Here is an 18,582-nt window from a genome sequence, read left to right on the forward strand (position 1 = left end):
TTAAAATTCTAAGCTTGTAGCAATGCAACACTACATTTCCTTAAAATGCCGCTCATACATATTATACGTGGGAGAAATCGATATCTTGCTACATTTTATTCAAACAGCTGAAAAAAATTGCATGGGCACGCATTTTTCATGATTAAAAAATCTTAATTCTACGATTTTCTTTAACTTCCGAAATACATAACCATTTTTAAAGCTTCGATACCGACAAGTGTTTAGAGAACGAAGGTCAATTTCAAACTGCCACAGAAAGGCAGGTAATTAGGATAGATATCTAAATGGCATAGATTTTGAAACTTTGATTCTTTCTCTACAAAACATATCCCTTCCAATTTTCAAAATCAAACTTTTTTTTGAACTTTTTTTGGATTTGGTCCCACTGTGCACTGCGGGGAGAACGAGGGTGGGTTGTTAATAAACGTCATCAGTAGGTTTTTGTTTCCTAGAAACTTCCCTTGAATCCCTAAAAAGATTGTCACGTTTACATAAAACCCTGGGACATGAGTGTTCAAAATTTGTCCATGTTAATTAAATGGTATTTTGAAGTGCCAGGTGGCACGTGTCAATATTCGAATTTTGAAAAAATTGCGGATTTTCTTTCTCCGTGAATTGGCAACTTTGGGGAGGGGGGGGGGGGGGGGGGGGGGGGGGGGGGGGGGGGGGGGGGTCTCTTTCCCTGTATCTCGAGAAGCTGTTATGATAATCTTGTAGTGCATTCAAAAAATAACATTTCTCTTCTCTTGACTTTTTTCATATCGTGCGCTATTTGACTTCAAATGTTCATTTTCGTGTGTTTTTTGGAATTTTATAAATTGTATATCTCTGGAAATTTTTTTTTAAGTTATGAGGATAAATTGTCCTAACTTTCAAATCTATGAATATCCGTACAGAAAATGTTTGAATCTTGAAAAAAGTGGTCTCAAAAATATTCGACTTGTGCTTACTTTTTGAATTTTTATTTAAAATTCCTGGCTGACGAACTTGACAGTCATTCTAAAATACTAAAAGATTTTACCAGAGAACCATTCAATCTGTTAATTCTTTCGAAAGTTATCGTGCTAACAAAAAAACCACCCACGAACGTATAGACAGACAGACCGACAGACATTTTTACATTCGTAAAAACCTGTTTTTCGGATTCAGGGGGTCTCAACACGTAGACGTTTGGCAAAAAATGGGGGGGGGGCAGAAAAAAGATAGTTAATACATTTTTGAATCCCTTCCACCTTTACTCCATGATACTACAAAATGCAAACAGAATAAACGGATGATAAGTCTATGGGAAGTTGAATCGAAAGCTTGCCGGTAGTCTAACCAGACCGTTGACAAAACGCGCTGAAGGGTTCCTGCGTCTTTGCAGACATACTTGTCAAGTAGCAGGTTCACTCGGTTCGACAGCCAGCTACACCTTTTTTTGAGCTACGTTGTTCCTACATCTCTATCCACACAAGCTCCATTTTTCGAATAATCCTGTTGCTTAGGATAGCCGTGAAGATCTTATACAGCGTTTTTGAACAGGATATTGGCATGTGGTTCTCTAGGTTGGACAATTCGCCCTTTTTCGGTAAAAATCTAGTGCATACTAACTCCAGCTGCAGCGAAATGGGCGTTTCCAACTTTAAATATGAGATCAATATGCGGTGCAGATATTGGTGTGTAATAGTAAGCTTTTCTTACAGGAAGTTCTTGATGTCATGTGGTCCTGCTACATACAATTTCTTTGTGCCCTTCAACGGCCAATTGAGCAACCCAGCAACATTCACTATTTTCTATTTTTCTAATTTTTAGGTAACGGGCTTAGGATTCCGCAAAATCAATGCCTGCATCAGATCAAAAAGGACTGTTTCGCATCTCGTAAGGTGGTTTTGAGCTATTTTGTCCTCAATAAAAAGCGAGAAATATATCAAAAATGAATTTTTGTATTTAACGGAATCACGACGTGGTCCTCAAAGAGTTGAGCGGATGATATTATCAGTAGCTTCGTTCAAATCCAATGTTTTCAGGATCTTGTACCTCTTTCACTAAAAAGTCTCTACCTCGTTGAGCTTGGGTGTATTTTTGACAGGGATATCGCTGAAGAGGGGCGATGGATTAGCGAGAATATCTTGTTTCCCATTGACCCATCTTTTCCTCTTCTGTATTATACTTCTTGCAAAAGTTGACACCTGCAAATTATCAACAATATGCTGATTGATTGTCAGCAACTTTGGCTTTTTCAGTTTGTGATTGTAGATCCTCAGTTTCTTTGGTGAACTTTCGAATCGTTTCCGTGAATGGTCTATCAGGTGTTACGTAGTCAATCACACACTGAATACGAGACGTGTTCTGTATTGCCCATCCAATCTTCTTGTTCATTTTATGCAAGCCTCTTTTGGAAGGAAACAGAGCTGAAGCTGAAGATCTGACGAAGAATGGTTTCCACCCAATACTTATTCTTCTAAAATTTTTCCTCTGTTTTGAGTTTCGGGAGCTATCTTGTTCGTTAAAGTGGGTATTAAGATAGTAGCGTGATGCCGTTTGTTGAGCAGGCTCGCACCTTTGTCCTTGGTGTTCTGTGTCAATATAGGTGCAGGTAAGTGGATCCATCCTCATGGTTAAAAGAAATTCAACTCAAATTGGCTATTCGAGACCATTCAGTATTTTAGTTCTTCGATTTCAAGTACCTGTTTTTCGCTTTCGGTTTTTTTTTTAAGTGATAGCTTCCAGAGGTTAAATCTTTGCTAATTTTTTACAACAACCAAAACTTCTGTTTGGGTGCGAAGTGCTTTGTTGGATCGACTCAGCGATTCATAATTTTGGACTACATTGAACATAGATTTAGAAGTTCTAGTAAGAACTGTGATGCATTGTCTGGTATTCTGTGTGATCGACATCAACCTGAACAAACGTGATTCCTTCGCTACCCGACGCCAGTCCGTAATCATTTCAGCAACATTTCTGGTCCTTCGAGCCGGATGATGGATAAGCGGAATAGCATAATCGTAAAGCATGAGAAATGTACTTCTTGACTCTGTTATTGTTCGAAAAATTGCAAACGTCTCGAGACATGCTCTCAGGAATGGAATCCATACTGCTGATGGATTGTTAGATACTAATAAAAATGTAGAGGCTTTGAAAGATTGAATGAAAAAAGTGAAAGCTCAAACCTGCTGTTTGGATGGTGTCGGGGAGAGTGGAAATAAGGAGAAGGAAAGGCTGGGAATAATAGAATAAAGAATAGAAAAGAAAGAGAGGTAATGACGAAATTCAAAACATAGTGCTAAAGGGTCCATATTAGAAAGGAGGAGCTGAAGGAAGGAGTGGAAGAAGTACTAAAAATGATTGATCCAAAATTAGAGATAGAGAAAGTGCGAAGTGTAGGAAGGAAAGAGCAAAGTGGGGAGAGAATGGTGCTGGCGAAACTAAAGAGATGGCAAAATAAGAGGGAAGTTATGACAAAAAAGTGAGTGTTATATGGAAGTTCGGAGACAATCAAAGATGATTTTTATGGGTAGGAAGAAAGGTGCAGTATAAGTTAAGGAAGATAGCGGAAGACGAAAGAAAAAGGGAAAACGAACATGAGTTAAGTATGGGAAAATAGATATTTTAAAACAATTTTGAATTTTTTGAAATTTGAACAAATCTTTCGAATCTTTTTGTATTTTATTAAGTTCAGTTTAAAGTTACTAAAATTAATGCAATTTTGTATAGTTTGAAATTTTTTTCCAAAATATTTCTATTTTTTAAATTTTAACTTAAATTGTTTTAAAATCTTCTGAATCGAATTCATTGAAATGCTTTCAAATTCAGAAGAAAATAAGTCACATTATTGATTAAAATCTTGACTTTCAATAACTTATTAGATTACGATTTACTCATTTTGCAAAAAACGTCTCATTGAAAAGTATTGCTTCGCATTTACGAGATGTTCTCTTAAAATCTGCTTTATGACCATATCGCCTTCAAAGTATGTATACAATACTATCAAATGATTTTCATTCCGACGTTTTTTGTAGGGCAATTGCTCTGGCTTTTTTTTTTGTCTTTTTGCTTAAATATGTCACTTTTTCAAAAAATTAGGCTGTGTCAGCCCTGAAAATAATAAATAACAAATTCAGGCCACGGACTAAATACACTGTTGTCGATACTTGACAGTTTTTGTTGCACGGTGGCATATTCTATTACAACTCCAAAAAAATTTCACTTATGACATTATTTTTCAATCAAAAAGACAAAGGGGGAGGGTCGGTAAGGCCGGTCTTTGGCCTAATTTATTTTTGGACCAAAAAATCTGAAAAAATCATGGTAGTATCTTATAAGTATCCCGAGTCGATTGCACGCTAAACGGACTACCCTCCACCCCCCAGCCACCCCTACAAATATAGGAAACACCACTACCCACCAACTGTATTTTCGAGAGATTTGACAGGTTCAAGGTCATGACCTTGAACCTGACGCGATAAAGGTCAGCGGACACCAGGTTCGTAATCAGCGACCCCAAAAACCTACAACATATTTTTTTTAAATTTTTGTACCGTTTTTTCTCGATTTGACCTTCAAATGACCTTCAAATGAACCTGAAGCGATAGAGTTCAACGGATGCCAGATTCGTAATTAGCGACTCCAAAAACCTATAACGTATTTTTTTTGATTTTTTTACCGTTTTCTCTCGATTTGACCTTCCAATGACCTTAAACCTGACGCGATAAAAGTCAAAGGACGCCAGATTTGTATTCGGCGACCCCGAAAACCATAGTAAATCCGAGCTAACCTCAGAATATATGTTTAAGAGTGTCAAATCTCTCGAAAATACAGTTGGTGGGAAGTGGTGTTTCCTATATTTGTAGGGGTGGCTGGGGGGTGGAGGGTAGTCCGTTTAGCGTGCAATCGACTCGGGACACTTATAAGATACTACCATGATTTTTTCAGATTTTTTGGTCCAAAAATAAATTAGGCCAAAAACCGGCCTTACCGACCCTCCCCCTTTAACAACCAAGTTTTAAACTTTTTGAGCGTAAGTCCGACGACTTAAACTAAATATTTTCTGCCGCGTTTTTATATTATCACTCATATAACATGAACATTAAGAAAATGAAATCTTTACTTTATACTTCAACTCATGTGTGATTTTGTGTGGACATCTTCTTCACATCACAGTGGGAAGAAGCTTCTTTCAAATACGCTTTTAAAATATTTTTAGAAAATTCCAATTACGTATCAGGTTAGAAAAAATTATGTTTCACAACCTTTCAATGTCAGATGGATTCCATAAAGGATTTTCTGGAACATTACACGTATTTGAAAGTTAATTTGTTCTGCCTCAAGACGTTTTAAGAATTTTTTACAAAATTCAAATATTAAACCTAATTCAGAAAAATTGTTTAAAGCTTTATTCATTTATATATTTATGTAATTTGACGTAAATGGAACACAAAATACAAAAAAATGAAAGGGAAAAATTGAGAAAGAGACGCGCGCTTTGGCGCGCGTATATATAGCTCCTTGTTCCATAATATATTTGGTTTAGATTGTATTTTAGTGTTTATATTACCAACTGGACGAGGAAGTGCATCTTACGGCCTCTACACCAATGTGTTTTTGCGCCATTTGTCATACAAACGTATTGCAATAATCTGATCATTGTTGTTGTGTAACCGATCATTATTTCGGGCTTCCATTAAGCTATTATCTGATTCCGTAAGAAAAGTATATATTATTAATTAGGTTAATGGTTTATAAAATCAATCACTTAGAACTACTAAACTATATCTAATGAATAGTGAGAAGTTTCTAGCATAGTTTTCTAATATTTATTTTAAATTGTATTTTATGTTTTTAATTACCGTGTGCACGAATATTCCCTCGCCTGTCGACTTTTCCAACATGTTCAAATTCGTGAGTACGAGGATTGTACCGCATTAGCTTGCTCCCCTTCGAAGGTTTGAATAACGGTATATAAAATTGGTCTATACGAAAAAGAGAATTACTGATTATTTTGTAGATTCAAATTCTTTCACTCAGTAATAATGAATTAAAATCAATTGTAAATCTGCTAATAATTAACCAGGACTTGAAGTTTTGATATTTTTTGGAATCGAAAAGTGATATACTTTAGATCCTAGAAATGATGTATACTATAGGAATTAGTTTATATAACCCAAATTCTCTGTTAAATCAGGTGACAAGTTGTGTTCTACGTGAATAAGTTTAACGTTTTAAAGATCCTAAGTTGAATTAGATTGCATGTTTGACGAAATAATTGAGTTATTAATAAAAAAAACGTTCTTTTACTAAAAGAGCTGAACTTTTGACTCGACACGATACATTTTTAACAAGAAAAGACCATTTTCCACCAAACAGTTGCATCATTAACCAAATATTAAAAATTGTTAACAAAACAGTTGAATTTCCAACGAAAAAGTGAACTTTTAACTGAGATTCATTTTGAAACGTAAAAAGATGACTTTCCTTCCATAAAGGATACATTTTCAATCCAAAGGGACGAATGTTTGAAAAATCTGTTAAATTCTCGATTATAAAAAGATTGTTTAAAAATTGTTGAATTTTCAGGAAAATAATTTAAGTTTTGATAAAATATTCGAATATGGAACCAAGCATTTTAATTATTACCCAAATCGTTGTATTCTTGAGCTAAAAAGCTATTTCTCAAAATAAAGGATTATCTTAATTACACAATTCAATTTCCAGCAAAAGAATTTAACTTTCCATAAAATAGTTGCATTTTTAAGCAAGTAGTACAATTTCTAATCTATTAGTTTAAGGTTTAACGAAGAAGATTAATATTCTACCGATAAAAAAAATTTCAACAAAGCACATGCATTTTCTGCCAAAGAAATGAGCTTTAAAGATTTATAAAATGTAGTACAAAAATAAAATAATTCAATATGTAGGCTGAAACATTGTTTCACAAAAGTTTCCAACCAGGTGCATTGCTGAAAAAAGCCAAATTTTCAACAAAATAGTTCAATCTTGAACCAAATAAATTAATTTTGAACATTAAGTGTCATTTTCTTTCAAAAAAGGATACATTTTCATCATGAGTTGACTTTTTAAGCTAAAAAACCAATCTTTTCGAAAACAGTTGACTAACAAATGGTTCAATTTCCAAGTTATATGGATAAATTTTCAAATAAATCGTACAGCGCTTTAAAAACTGCTTAATTTGGAAGCTGCAAAGACGAGTTATTTAGAAAATCGTTAAAATTTCCCAACTAAAAATTTGCTTTTATAACAGAAGAGTTAATTTTCTACCAATCTGATGAATCTTCAAAGAATCAAACATCAATCCGCTTCAATATATTTAAAATAATAAAACTTTTAACTCGATCCAGGAATACAACTTCCAGAATTTTATGGACTACAATACCTTCTCCAGCTGCTTTGTGTGGTCTTTGAGAAAAAAAGTAATATAATTTGTAACATGGTTACCCGCTAAAATAATTTTGACGCTTGCGCATTAGTAACCGCAACTTTCTTCTCGCTCTATACATGCATAGTAAAGTAGCATTTTTATGTATGCGTGAAACAGACAATATTCTACAAGACAACCCAATATGGGAGGAGATCTCCCCCCCCCCCCATATTGTAAGTTGGGTCCTTATCTAAAGATTACATCCACCATCCACATGAAGAGCTAAGATTAATTATTAAAATATATACCTTCTCTACAGGTTGTATTTCTCTTGTTAATCAGCGCCAATTGTATTTTCTCTTGTTCGTCCAAATCCCGAGGCTGCCCACTCTCCACTATCTTAAATCCTCTCATTCCGGCCACCAGCACTATCCGACCGTCCTCCATAGCCTTAGCTTCATCTAGAGTTACTATTGGTGGATGAACCCTTTGTCCTGTAAGAAATAATATAGGGATTTTTATCAATGAACTAGAAATCAAACACGCCTCATATTTATTTTTATCTTTTAATATAATTTGGTATAAAACAATAATACATAAACACGTATAGTGATCAAATTTGAAACTTTAAGAATATGATTTTTTATTTATTTTTTAAATATTTCTTAAACGGATTAGCTCTTAATCAGAATGAATGCACATATACCTAAGGAATATAAGTTAATTATTTAATATACAAATCAATTTTTATACCAATTTAACTGAAACTAAATATTCAGTGGGTCAGTTATTTGGAAAAAGAAAAACTTCATTTTATTGAGAGGTGATTTTTTATAAAGAAGAATTTAAATGTTTTATTCAATCAGTATACGTCTGAAATATCAGGATCTGCCCCTGTTCATTTAATTTTGAAACAGTTAGTGAAATTTTAATGCTATCTGAAAAAAATGTTGCGCTTGAAGGATTTTTGAAAATTTTCAATATCTTAAGAATATAAAACAATAAACAAATTTTGCAAAAAAATTTTTTTTTTAATTTGATATTATTTTTCGTGAATTTCTTCCCTTTCAAATTGATCTTAAGATATTATTTTAGTAAGACCGTTCGCGCAATATTAAGACGATTGAGACTAAAATGACGATATCATGGGACCCAATAGAGTTTCCAGGATTTTTTTTTAAAGAAAGGTGATTTCCCAAGGAATCATATTATGAGTAATTAATAAGAATTAAAAGAAAAGAAATTAATTAAGAATGGAATAAAAGTTTGTTTTGAACTTTTTTCAGACAAAATTTAAAAAAATTTTATTTTATTATATTTTTAAAATATACCATTTCTCCTTTAAATTGTCCTTCTTGTATGAAAATTCAATTACACTTTCCAGAAATATTGATAATTCAAAAAATGGTGACCCCGAAATTCAACATAGTGTAACATAAGCAATTTTGAAGATTTTCAGAAATTATATGGTCCAACAGTGTCTTTCATATGAAATTATAATTTTATTAGCTTTTATTCAAATCAAACGACCAGGGGCAGATCCTGATATTTCTGAGGTATATTGACCCAGCTGAGATATTTAAACAAATAAGACGAAAAATATGGAAACAATCGATAGTCAAAAATTTTTGTATAAACAGTCGTTAATTAAATGTCCTCATCCAAAAATGTGAGGAAACATGCAGCTCTATGAAGAACTTTGTGTCACACGTGCTGATTTTGACGGCAGTCCACCGAATTTGGACAACTTCACCGACTTCAGATCTCGGTGCATTACATTGTTTTCAATGTTCTGGAAATACTATACCTGTCAGGTGCCAGGCGAAAACCAGCACAAAGCGAATGACGCTGACCTTTTTGCACAGCAAAGCCTGCTCTGAAGTCTGATTTAATATCGTCCGAGCCACTGAGGCTCTTTTTCTTTAAAATAAGAAATCAAATTCTTAGAATTGCCTATTCATTACTATATTTGTTCGTACATTATTGCACACAAAATTAGATTAAATAATCGAAGAGTATGAAGGTGTTAACAATTTCATTTAAATTGAGTGCAGGCGATTTCTTAGTGGTCCGGCAAATTTAAATAAGCGCGTCAATCACACCAAGCATGAACGAATCACAAATTTCCAGTTACAACATAGAGTTAAAGTCAGTCAAAATAAGCGGACGATTAAGTGAACACCAATTAGCTGCAAGTTTTACAGATGTGTCCATATTATGCAAGCTTGTTTCATTACTGTACACGAATCAAGATGCGCAAATCACTGTTTGTACTTGCAATGGCCCCACGCTTTTCGTCCGAAATAATTTTATCAGGCAAAATATTTTTTAAAAAAATGGAAGAGTCAGAGGATTCAGATTGCGCAAATTGTAATGAGTGCCAAAGCATAGATATGTTATAAGTTTATTCTATTGAAAATTTAGCAGCATTTGCCACGTCTGTCTGGCGATTTCTGGCGACATTCCATTTTTAAAGGCTGGTGATTTCTTGTGACGTCCCAAACCTGAAATTGGCGACAACCATGCCTCTACAACGGGATCGAAACATTTTCTTCATGCCATAATTTTGGGTAATTTGTGTGCCATTTTTGGGCACCATAGCTGACATTTGGGGTCTTTACATTTTTCTCAACAAAAAAATAAATAAAAACAACAACAAAGAAACAGATTTTTGTTGGAGGTGCGCGCAGCCATCACCTCCTCTGCAAGAGAATTTAAAAAATTAAACAAAATCAACTACATAAGAATTTTGTAGCTTTCTTTAAGCTCCTGGCAATAATAGGCGAAATCATGGCGCTGGCTTGGCAATTTAAATACTTTTCGAAATATTAAAGGTGGAAGAGAGTTCATTCAAGAAATACAAGACTTAGATCAGTCCAATTCTTGAAGGAAAGGCCAGTCCAGCTAATAAAGGCAATGTAATGGGACTGCCCTAGCAATGTGAAGATTTTTCAAAATAATTAAGGCAAAAGACATTCTGGACTACCAAATATATTATGTATTCCAGATAATTAAGACAAGACTATCAGTCAGTCCAATCAACAACGGCAAGACATGTTATTAGTCCAGTCAGTTAAGACAAGACTATAGGTAAGTCCAACCGACAAAGGTAAGACATGTTATTAGTCCAGTCGATTAAGACAAGACTATAAATCATTCCAACCAACAAAGGCAAGACATGTTATTAGTCCAGTCGGTGAAGACAAGACTATAAATCATTCCAACCAACAAAGTCAAGACATGTTATTAGTCCAGTCGGTTAATACAAGACTATAAATCATTCCAACCAACAAAGGCAAGACATGTTATTAGTCCAGTCAGTTAAGACAAGACTATAGGTAAGTCCAACCGACAAAGGCAAGACACGTTATTAGTCCAGTCGATTAATACAAGACTATAAATCATTCCAACCAACAAAGTCAAGACATGTTATTAGTCCAGTCAGTTAAGACAAGACTATAAATCAATCCAACCAACAAAGACAAGACATCGCCTTGTCTTTGTTGGTTGCACTGACCTATAGTCTTACCTTAATTATCTAGACTACAAAATATCTTTGGTAGTCCAGAATGTATTTTTCCTTGATTATTTTGAAAAATCTTGACATTGCCATAGCAGTCCCATTGCATTCCTTTAGTATCTGGACAGTATTTACATTATCAGGAGAGCGCCATTATTTCGCCCATTATTATAAGGACAGCGCCATTTTGTTGCCCTTATTAGCTGAACTAGTCTTACCAGTGTTTCTAGTATTGTCAGTTATTGTGCTGATCACAGTTTCTTGACAAATCTGTACCTTATCTTCAAGTTTCAAGCGGGACATTAGATTCACTTGTGAGCATATTTTTCGCGTTTAGCACCACCTATTTCGAAAACTTTTGATTTCTTGCATTAGTACCTATTAGAATTTTTTGATCAGGAGACTTTGAACTTAATCATATTGCAATTTCAGCCACTATGACTAGGGCCCGCTGTTAATGTCAATTGTACGGGGTCCTTTCCTATTTATTAACTTAAGTTATTTATAACAGAGCTAAATTTTAAGTCTGCACAGTCTTCTGTGGGTTAGTATTTTTAAGGAGCTACAGTTTGTTAATAATAATTCAATTAAACAATAACAACATTTTTTGCCTTTTTTGTTTACTGAAGTGGCAATTTTAGGTGATTTCGAATATATCGAAACTTCAAACCTGGAATTTTTTTACATTCTTATCCTAACGAGAAGGTATTATTTTTATGTAAAATTTCATTTTGTCGGTTTTCATCAAATCTCCACGTTTTGAGACCCACTGAGTCAGAAACAACGATTTTTACGAAGGTGTTTGTCTGTCTGTCTGTAGTCTGTATTCTGTAGGCACAATAACTTTGAAAAAATTGATCAGATTGGATTCTGCTTTGGCACACTTTTTAAGGCCTAAAAAGAGAGAACAAGTTCGTAAACTAGCTATTTTGGATTTTAGTTTGATCGAAAAGTTGAAAATTCAACATTTGGTCGTACCAAACATTTTTAAAACCACATTTTTCAAAATTTCAAAATTCTATGTGCGGTTATTCATAGTACTCAGAAACTCAAACAATTTATCCCATGACGTTTTTCTATAAAAAGAAAATCATCGGAGTTAGAGCATTTTCAAAATAAAAAAAAACTAAAATGAACATTTTAAGCCAAACAACATATCATATGACAAAAAGTCAAGAGAAGAAAAACGTTTCTTTTTTAAAGCCCTACAAGAATATGATAACAGCTTTTTTAGTTTGGTCGAAAAGTTGAAAATTCAAAATTTGATCGTACCAAAAATTTTTAAAACCACCCTTTTTCAAGATTCCAAAATTCTATGTGCGTTTGATCATAGTACTCAGAAACTCAAATAATTTATCCCCATGACTTTTTTCTATAAGAAGAAAATTATCAGAGTGGAGCATTTTCAAAATGCAAAAAAAAACTACAATGAACATTTTAAGCCAAACAACGTATCATGTGAAAAAAAGTCAAAAGAAGAAAAACGTGTCTTTTTGAAAGCCCTACAAGACTATGACAACAGCTTTTTTAATTTGGTTCAAAAGTTGAAAATTCTAAATTTGATCGAACCAAACATTTTTGATCCCACATTTTTTTAATCTGATTGAAAATTTGAACATTACAAATTTGATCGTACCAAAAATAATGAAAAATCGAAAAATTCCATTTTTTTGGTAAAACTATGCAAGATACGAAAAAAATGAAAAAGCTAAAATTGCGTGCCCTGGAAAAAACTACAAATTTATAATGAATCACTTTTCTATAGCACGCGCAGTTTTTGTTTTTAGTCGTAAATAGCAACAACATAAATACAAAAATAAAACATTTTTGGACTAACGACACAAGCTACGGAAACAATGACACAAAACTTGTTCATATAGAAAAGAGCTATAGTTTTTGATAGGACACGTAGTTTTTGCTTTAGTCGTAAAAAATAACATTCACAATAAAAATATTGATTTTTTTAAAAAAAACACTATACAACCTATGAACTAAGATTAACAGACAAAAGTTGTTTGCCTAAAAAGATCTCTAAATTTATCACTAATCATTTTTCGATAGGACAAATGGAAGGTCTTTCAATCATAAAAAATAAGATTAAAAAATAAAAAAATTAAAGTTTTGGAAAAAAGGACAGAAAAGACGAAAGAGGACATAGGACCCTATATCGGTGCCTGTCTTAGACCCTATGCAGATGCGCAGTAGTTTCTATTTAATCGTAAAAAACAAGGTCAAAAATAAAAAAATTATAAAGACAAGGAAATAAGAATTAGTATGATTCAATTTTTATGCATATTATGAATTGTAATGCTATACATTTATTGAAATGATACATTTTTCAGCACAGCTTAGAATCCAATTTAAAGCAACATAAGAAAGAAATAAAAAAATAATCATGATAAATATAATTTGCTCTTTATTTTGCAATTTTTTAATACGTAATCCCAGGCAGAGTTACATAAAAAATCTATTATATTTGATATAAAAGTGTTGTGTATAATGTAGAAAAGTTGGCATGTTGGACAAAATCGAGTGCGAAGCACGAGATACGTGATGGGAATGTGTCTGTTAAAGCCGAAAGAGCTTTAACAAAAGAGTGTTCAAAATCACAAAATTACAGTTGTCGGTCCGTTCACCTTTGATTTTTAAAGGTCTGTGTACGAATGCGGCAGAAATGCAAAGACCAAGCGCGGAGTGCGATTGCTATCAGTCGCGTTCCGTTGGTGTGCTTAAACTCTCGAACTAAGCTCTTTTAACGAAAGAGAGTTCACAATCATTATGCAATGGCACTCTATGATGCAATATAATGCAGTATAATACAATGTAATATAGCTTTATATAACATAGCTTAAGGGCATGTGACACAGCCAAATACCTATATTATCGACCTCACTTTATCAGCTCACTGAATATTTTTTTGAACCTAAGAATTTTTTGTAAATAAAATATTGAGCTGAAACTTTGGAAAATGTATTAGAGTACAACAAAGTACGTTTAGGTACTGCATTTTGGTAGGAACTCTACTGAAAATTATTTCTTTTTTTTTCTGAACCTAGACATTTTTTGAACGTTCGAACTTTTTTTATACATAAAATATCGGTCTCAAACTTTGAGAAATGCAAGAGCCGATAGAAAACTACGTTAAAGTACAAAGCTTAATAATAAAAGATGTAAAAAAATATATTTCAACAATCAGTTCCAACGGCATCAGCCGGTAACGTTGTACACGAAAATATGAACCCTCTAAGAGTTTCGTCTAGTAGCCGCCAGGGTTCGCATTTTCGTGTACAACGTTACCGGCTGATGCCGTTGGAATTGATTGTTGAAATATATTTTTTTACTTCTTTTATTATTAAGCCAAAAGTTATTACCCAAAGTTTCAGCTCGATATTTTATTTACAAAAAAAGTTCTTAGGTTCAAAAAAACATTCAGTGAACTGATAAAGTGAGGTCGGCAATATAGGTATTTAGCTGTGTCACATGCCCTTAATATCGGTATGCTATTTTCTATAAAGACGTCGGCAACGGTTGCAATTAATCAAAAAATCCCTGTGAGAATCCTTAATATTATCTGAATCGAGTTGATACTCAACATTTCTCTTCACAATTAGCAATTAGGTACATATTTCGAACATATGTTTCATCTTAGAAAAATATATTCGCAAAAAAGAGATTATTTAAGATATAGTTTTCTCTAATGTTTATTTATGATTTTTTTAATAACTATGAAGGCGAAGCAAAGTTAAAGATTTTAGAAACAACCAAAACTTTCTAGCATTTCTCTAAGAAAATATTGTTATAAACAAGATTAAACTTTTTAAACCATTTTTTGGTTGACTTTCATTAATTATTACCTCACTAAGTGAAATCCAAAACAGAAAGGTAAAAATTATCGAAAAAACGCAACTATCAGGCATTAATGTAAATGAAGATAGTCACGAATAACAATAATTTGTTCGAACAATTATTTTTGCTTAATCTTATTAATTATCAACAAAATTCTAATGAAAAATAGACAAATAGTTAAATGATTCAAGAAAAGCCGCAACATTCTACCATCAAGCAGAGAAAATTCTATTAATAATACTAAGAAATTGTTTAAACAATTTACGTAAATATCTAGTAATCAGTATGGAATGGTTTTTCATGGACCAGAAACAATTTTTATGGAACAGACCGCATATAAATACAATTAGCGTTCAAATCTCGCAAAACAAATGTTTTCATTCATGGGGCTTTTTGGGATCCTATAAAACAGACTTATGATGGATAATATTTGAAATGTGATATTTAATTTATATTCTTTGTCTAACTGTAAAGAGAAATGTTAAATTCCAACTTGATTCAGCTAATATTGAGGATTCTGCATTAAATATAAACAAACATCTTTTTTCCTACGGTATTCATAAAAATTCCAAAAAAATATTTCCAATGCATTTTTGGACCCGCTTGCTGTTCTGCACAACCGTATTAATCTTTTTATAAAAAATGCATCGCATGAGCGATGCAATTTTTGAAATATCAATGGCATTGAAAAAATAGGAAGTTTTATAGAAAGCTTTAAGTAGATCGCAGCATAGATTTCTAAACTTAATGATAGTTCAAATATGATACATCTCATAGACGAATTCAGTATTTTTTGTAATACTTTACCTAACTCTAAATATAATAATCAGTTTTATTGAAATTTTCAATGAAATGTACAAAATTCTGAAGAAAAATTTATTTTTTGATTTATCCAGAAAATTCAAAAAGTAGTTACGATAATCTTCTAGGGCATTTAGAAATCATTTTTTGTCTTCTCTTGCCATTTTTTCGTATCGTCCGTTAATTGGCTTAAAAGGTTCATTTTCGTGTGTATTTTGGATTTTTCTAAATGCTATAACTCTCATCATTTTTAATTTTATGAAAAAAGTCATTATATAAATTTTCCGACTTTTTAAATACTATGAAAAACCGTGCAGAGAATTCTTGAATTTAAAAAAAATGGTCTCAACAATATTCAAAAGGTGCTCACTTTTTGAATTTTTATCCATAATGGCTGCCTAGCGAACTTAACTATTTGGTTTAGGACACTTAAAGAGTGTACTAGAGGTCAATCTAATAGAATTATTTTTTCAAAAGTTATCGTGCACATTTGTAAAAACCTATTTTTCGGATTTAGGGGGTCTCAAAACGTGAACATTTGACAAAAACTGTGGGGAGGGGGGCGGGTTGTTAAATTTTACACATATCTAATACCTTCACTGATGAGAATGTAAAAAACATTCTCATCAGAGAAGGTATTAGATATGTGTAAAATTTGCCCCCCCCCCCCCCGTTTTTGTCAAATGTACACGTTTTGAGACCACCTGAATCCGAAAAACAGATTCTTACGAATGTGTGCGCCTGTTTGTGTGCATGTATGTATGAATGTATGCCTGCCTGTCTGTATGTATGTATGTATGCCTGTGAACACGATACTTTTGAAAAAATTAATCGATCAGATTGCCCTTTGGTACACTCGTTAAGTGTCCTAAACTTAAGGTCAAGTTCGTTAGCCAGCCATTTTAGATAAAAATTAAAAAAGTGGGCACATTTTGAATATTTTTGAGACCACTTTTTTCCAAATTCAAAAATTCTCTGTACGATTATTCATAGTATTCAAAAGTCGAACAATTTATAGCAATGACTTTTTCAAAAAATCAAAAATTACTAGAGTTATAGCATTCACAAAATTCCAAAAAACAGACGAAAATAATCATTTTATGCCAAATAACGCTCGATATGAAAAAATGTTGCTTTTTGAATGCCCTATGAGATTATCGTAACAACTTTTTAAATTTTCTTGAAAAATCAAATATTCAAATTTTGATAGCATACAAAATAATGAAAAATCCAAAAATTACATTTTTCTGTCAAACTGTTCAAAATACGGTACACTGTAAACATGTCACCGCTAACAACCCCCCTCCCCCCTCTGCACTCTCTTCACTCTCTTACTATATATTCATAATGTTTTTTCACGAAAAACTTCAAAGTTAATTTACGAAACGCATTGTTTCTGTATTCTGTGAATGAATCTTACCACTACTTATCGTCCCAGAACTGGAACTAGAACCGCTGGACTGTGTACTTAACTCTGCAACAAGAAATAGATTAATTTTTATTTATTTTACTATAAAGCTAAAAAATATAATGCCATAAAAGTTCTTTTCTATTGACTATTAAATCAAGTTAAAGGTTGAATAATATTGAGATTGACTGGAGATATAGGAAATCCTAAATGATGATATTAATTAAACACAACCTAGTCTAGTTTAAATTTTTGAATGATTTTACATATTTTTATTTTAAATCATTCATCAAATAAAGAAAACTACGTAATCGAAAATGTATCGAAAATGTATGAAAATTGTAATAATTTGTTTGCACATCTTTATTGCAACATTTTTTCCAACATTTGTCAAAATAATTCCACATTCAATCTTTAATCGTACCGATAGACTGTATTTAATGCTAACATATGTTACAAATATTTTACTTCGCGAAATACGAATTTTGGAATATAGCCGAATTCTGAATATATTAAAATTTATAATTACTCTGGTATTATATTCTACTTACGAACAGAATCAAGATATGTCATTAAAAGGATGAACAGATTTAATATCAAGATTTTCATTTTTCTGGAGACCCCGAACTGATTAAACTGATGTTGCAAGAAGTTCTTGAGTTGTAACTGATCTCATTTGGCATACATGTTGCCTATATATATACTGTCCATTACCACATTCTTAATAGTGAAATGAGGCTGAGACAATAAAGTGTTCGATAAGACGACTTTTCTTTGCTATGAAATAAGAAAACTTTATTTGGTATCCTTGAAAGTTTAAAAGTAGACCAGATTTACAAGTGTAACTTTGAAACGAACGAGTTTGCAAAAAATGTACTATATGCCACTATATTACTTTACACCATATTAATTTAAATCTTATTTAATTCGCATAGTGTTTTGATTTGAGTCAAAAAACGATTTTTAATACAAAATGAAAATTTCGAACAATCATTTACCTTTTAAATTTATGTATTTATAAGGTTATATAAATGCAGTTTGCTGATATTTTCAAGACAATCAAATTGATTTTGAAAGATTTCAGATGTCTCGAATCCAAATGTTCAACAAAATAATTACATTTTTAAACGAAGAGACGAATTTCGTACTAGAATTATACATCTTCGACTAAAAAATAAAATTTTAAACAAAGATGTTTAAGCTTTAATTACATATTTGAATAATTTACGAAAAAAGATAAATTGCTAAGGAAAAATGTAATATTTTATATTTCAACTGAAGAATATTTTAATTATTTTATTAAAAAATATTTCAATTCAACGATAAAGGCCCATTCTCAACCAAACAGATTAATTTTCAAACACACGGCTGAATTTATAATGAAATAGTCTTACGGTTAGGGATGTACACTACGTACAATCAATCTCAAAAGTTGCGTATCTTTAAAATGATTGATAAAATCGATAAAAAAAGACCTATTATAAGTTTCTGTAAATTTTGATGGAGAATTCTCAGCACACTTTAGAAAAAAATAATTAAGGTTAAAATTGTTTATTTAACAACAGTTATTTAAAGGTTTAGTTTTTCCTTTCTCTGTAGGAAAAAGTTACAATTTTTATTTAATATTAAAGATCAAGGCCTCATTTCATT

At 32.3% G+C, this 18,582-nt stretch overlaps 1 protein-coding gene across 1 annotated transcript in view; it reads right to left on the reverse strand.

Annotated features, from left to right (window-relative positions):
• Positions 1-17,578, reverse strand: part of LOC117172042 — a 27,405-nt gene extending 9,827 nt beyond the window's left edge. The window contains exons 1-5 of the mRNA XM_033359773.1: positions 17,484-17,578; positions 16,945-16,998; positions 7,666-7,851; positions 5,829-5,951; positions 5,537-5,674 (exon numbers count right to left, since the gene is read on the reverse strand). Of these exons, the coding sequence (XP_033215664.1) occupies positions 5,568-5,674; positions 5,829-5,951; positions 7,666-7,851; positions 16,945-16,998; positions 17,484-17,541 (528 nt within the window). The 5' untranslated portion in view covers positions 17,542-17,578 and the 3' untranslated portion in view covers positions 5,537-5,567. The remainder of the gene's footprint in view (positions 1-5,536; positions 5,675-5,828; positions 5,952-7,665; positions 7,852-16,944; positions 16,999-17,483) is intronic.
• Positions 17,579-18,582: the final 1,004 nt, after the last annotated feature.

The sequence above is a fragment of the Belonocnema kinseyi genome, chromosome 4 (genome assembly GCF_010883055.1).
Source record: "Belonocnema kinseyi isolate 2016_QV_RU_SX_M_011 chromosome 4, B_treatae_v1, whole genome shotgun sequence".
NCBI classification, from domain to species: domain Eukaryota; kingdom Metazoa; phylum Arthropoda; class Insecta; order Hymenoptera; family Cynipidae; genus Belonocnema; species Belonocnema kinseyi.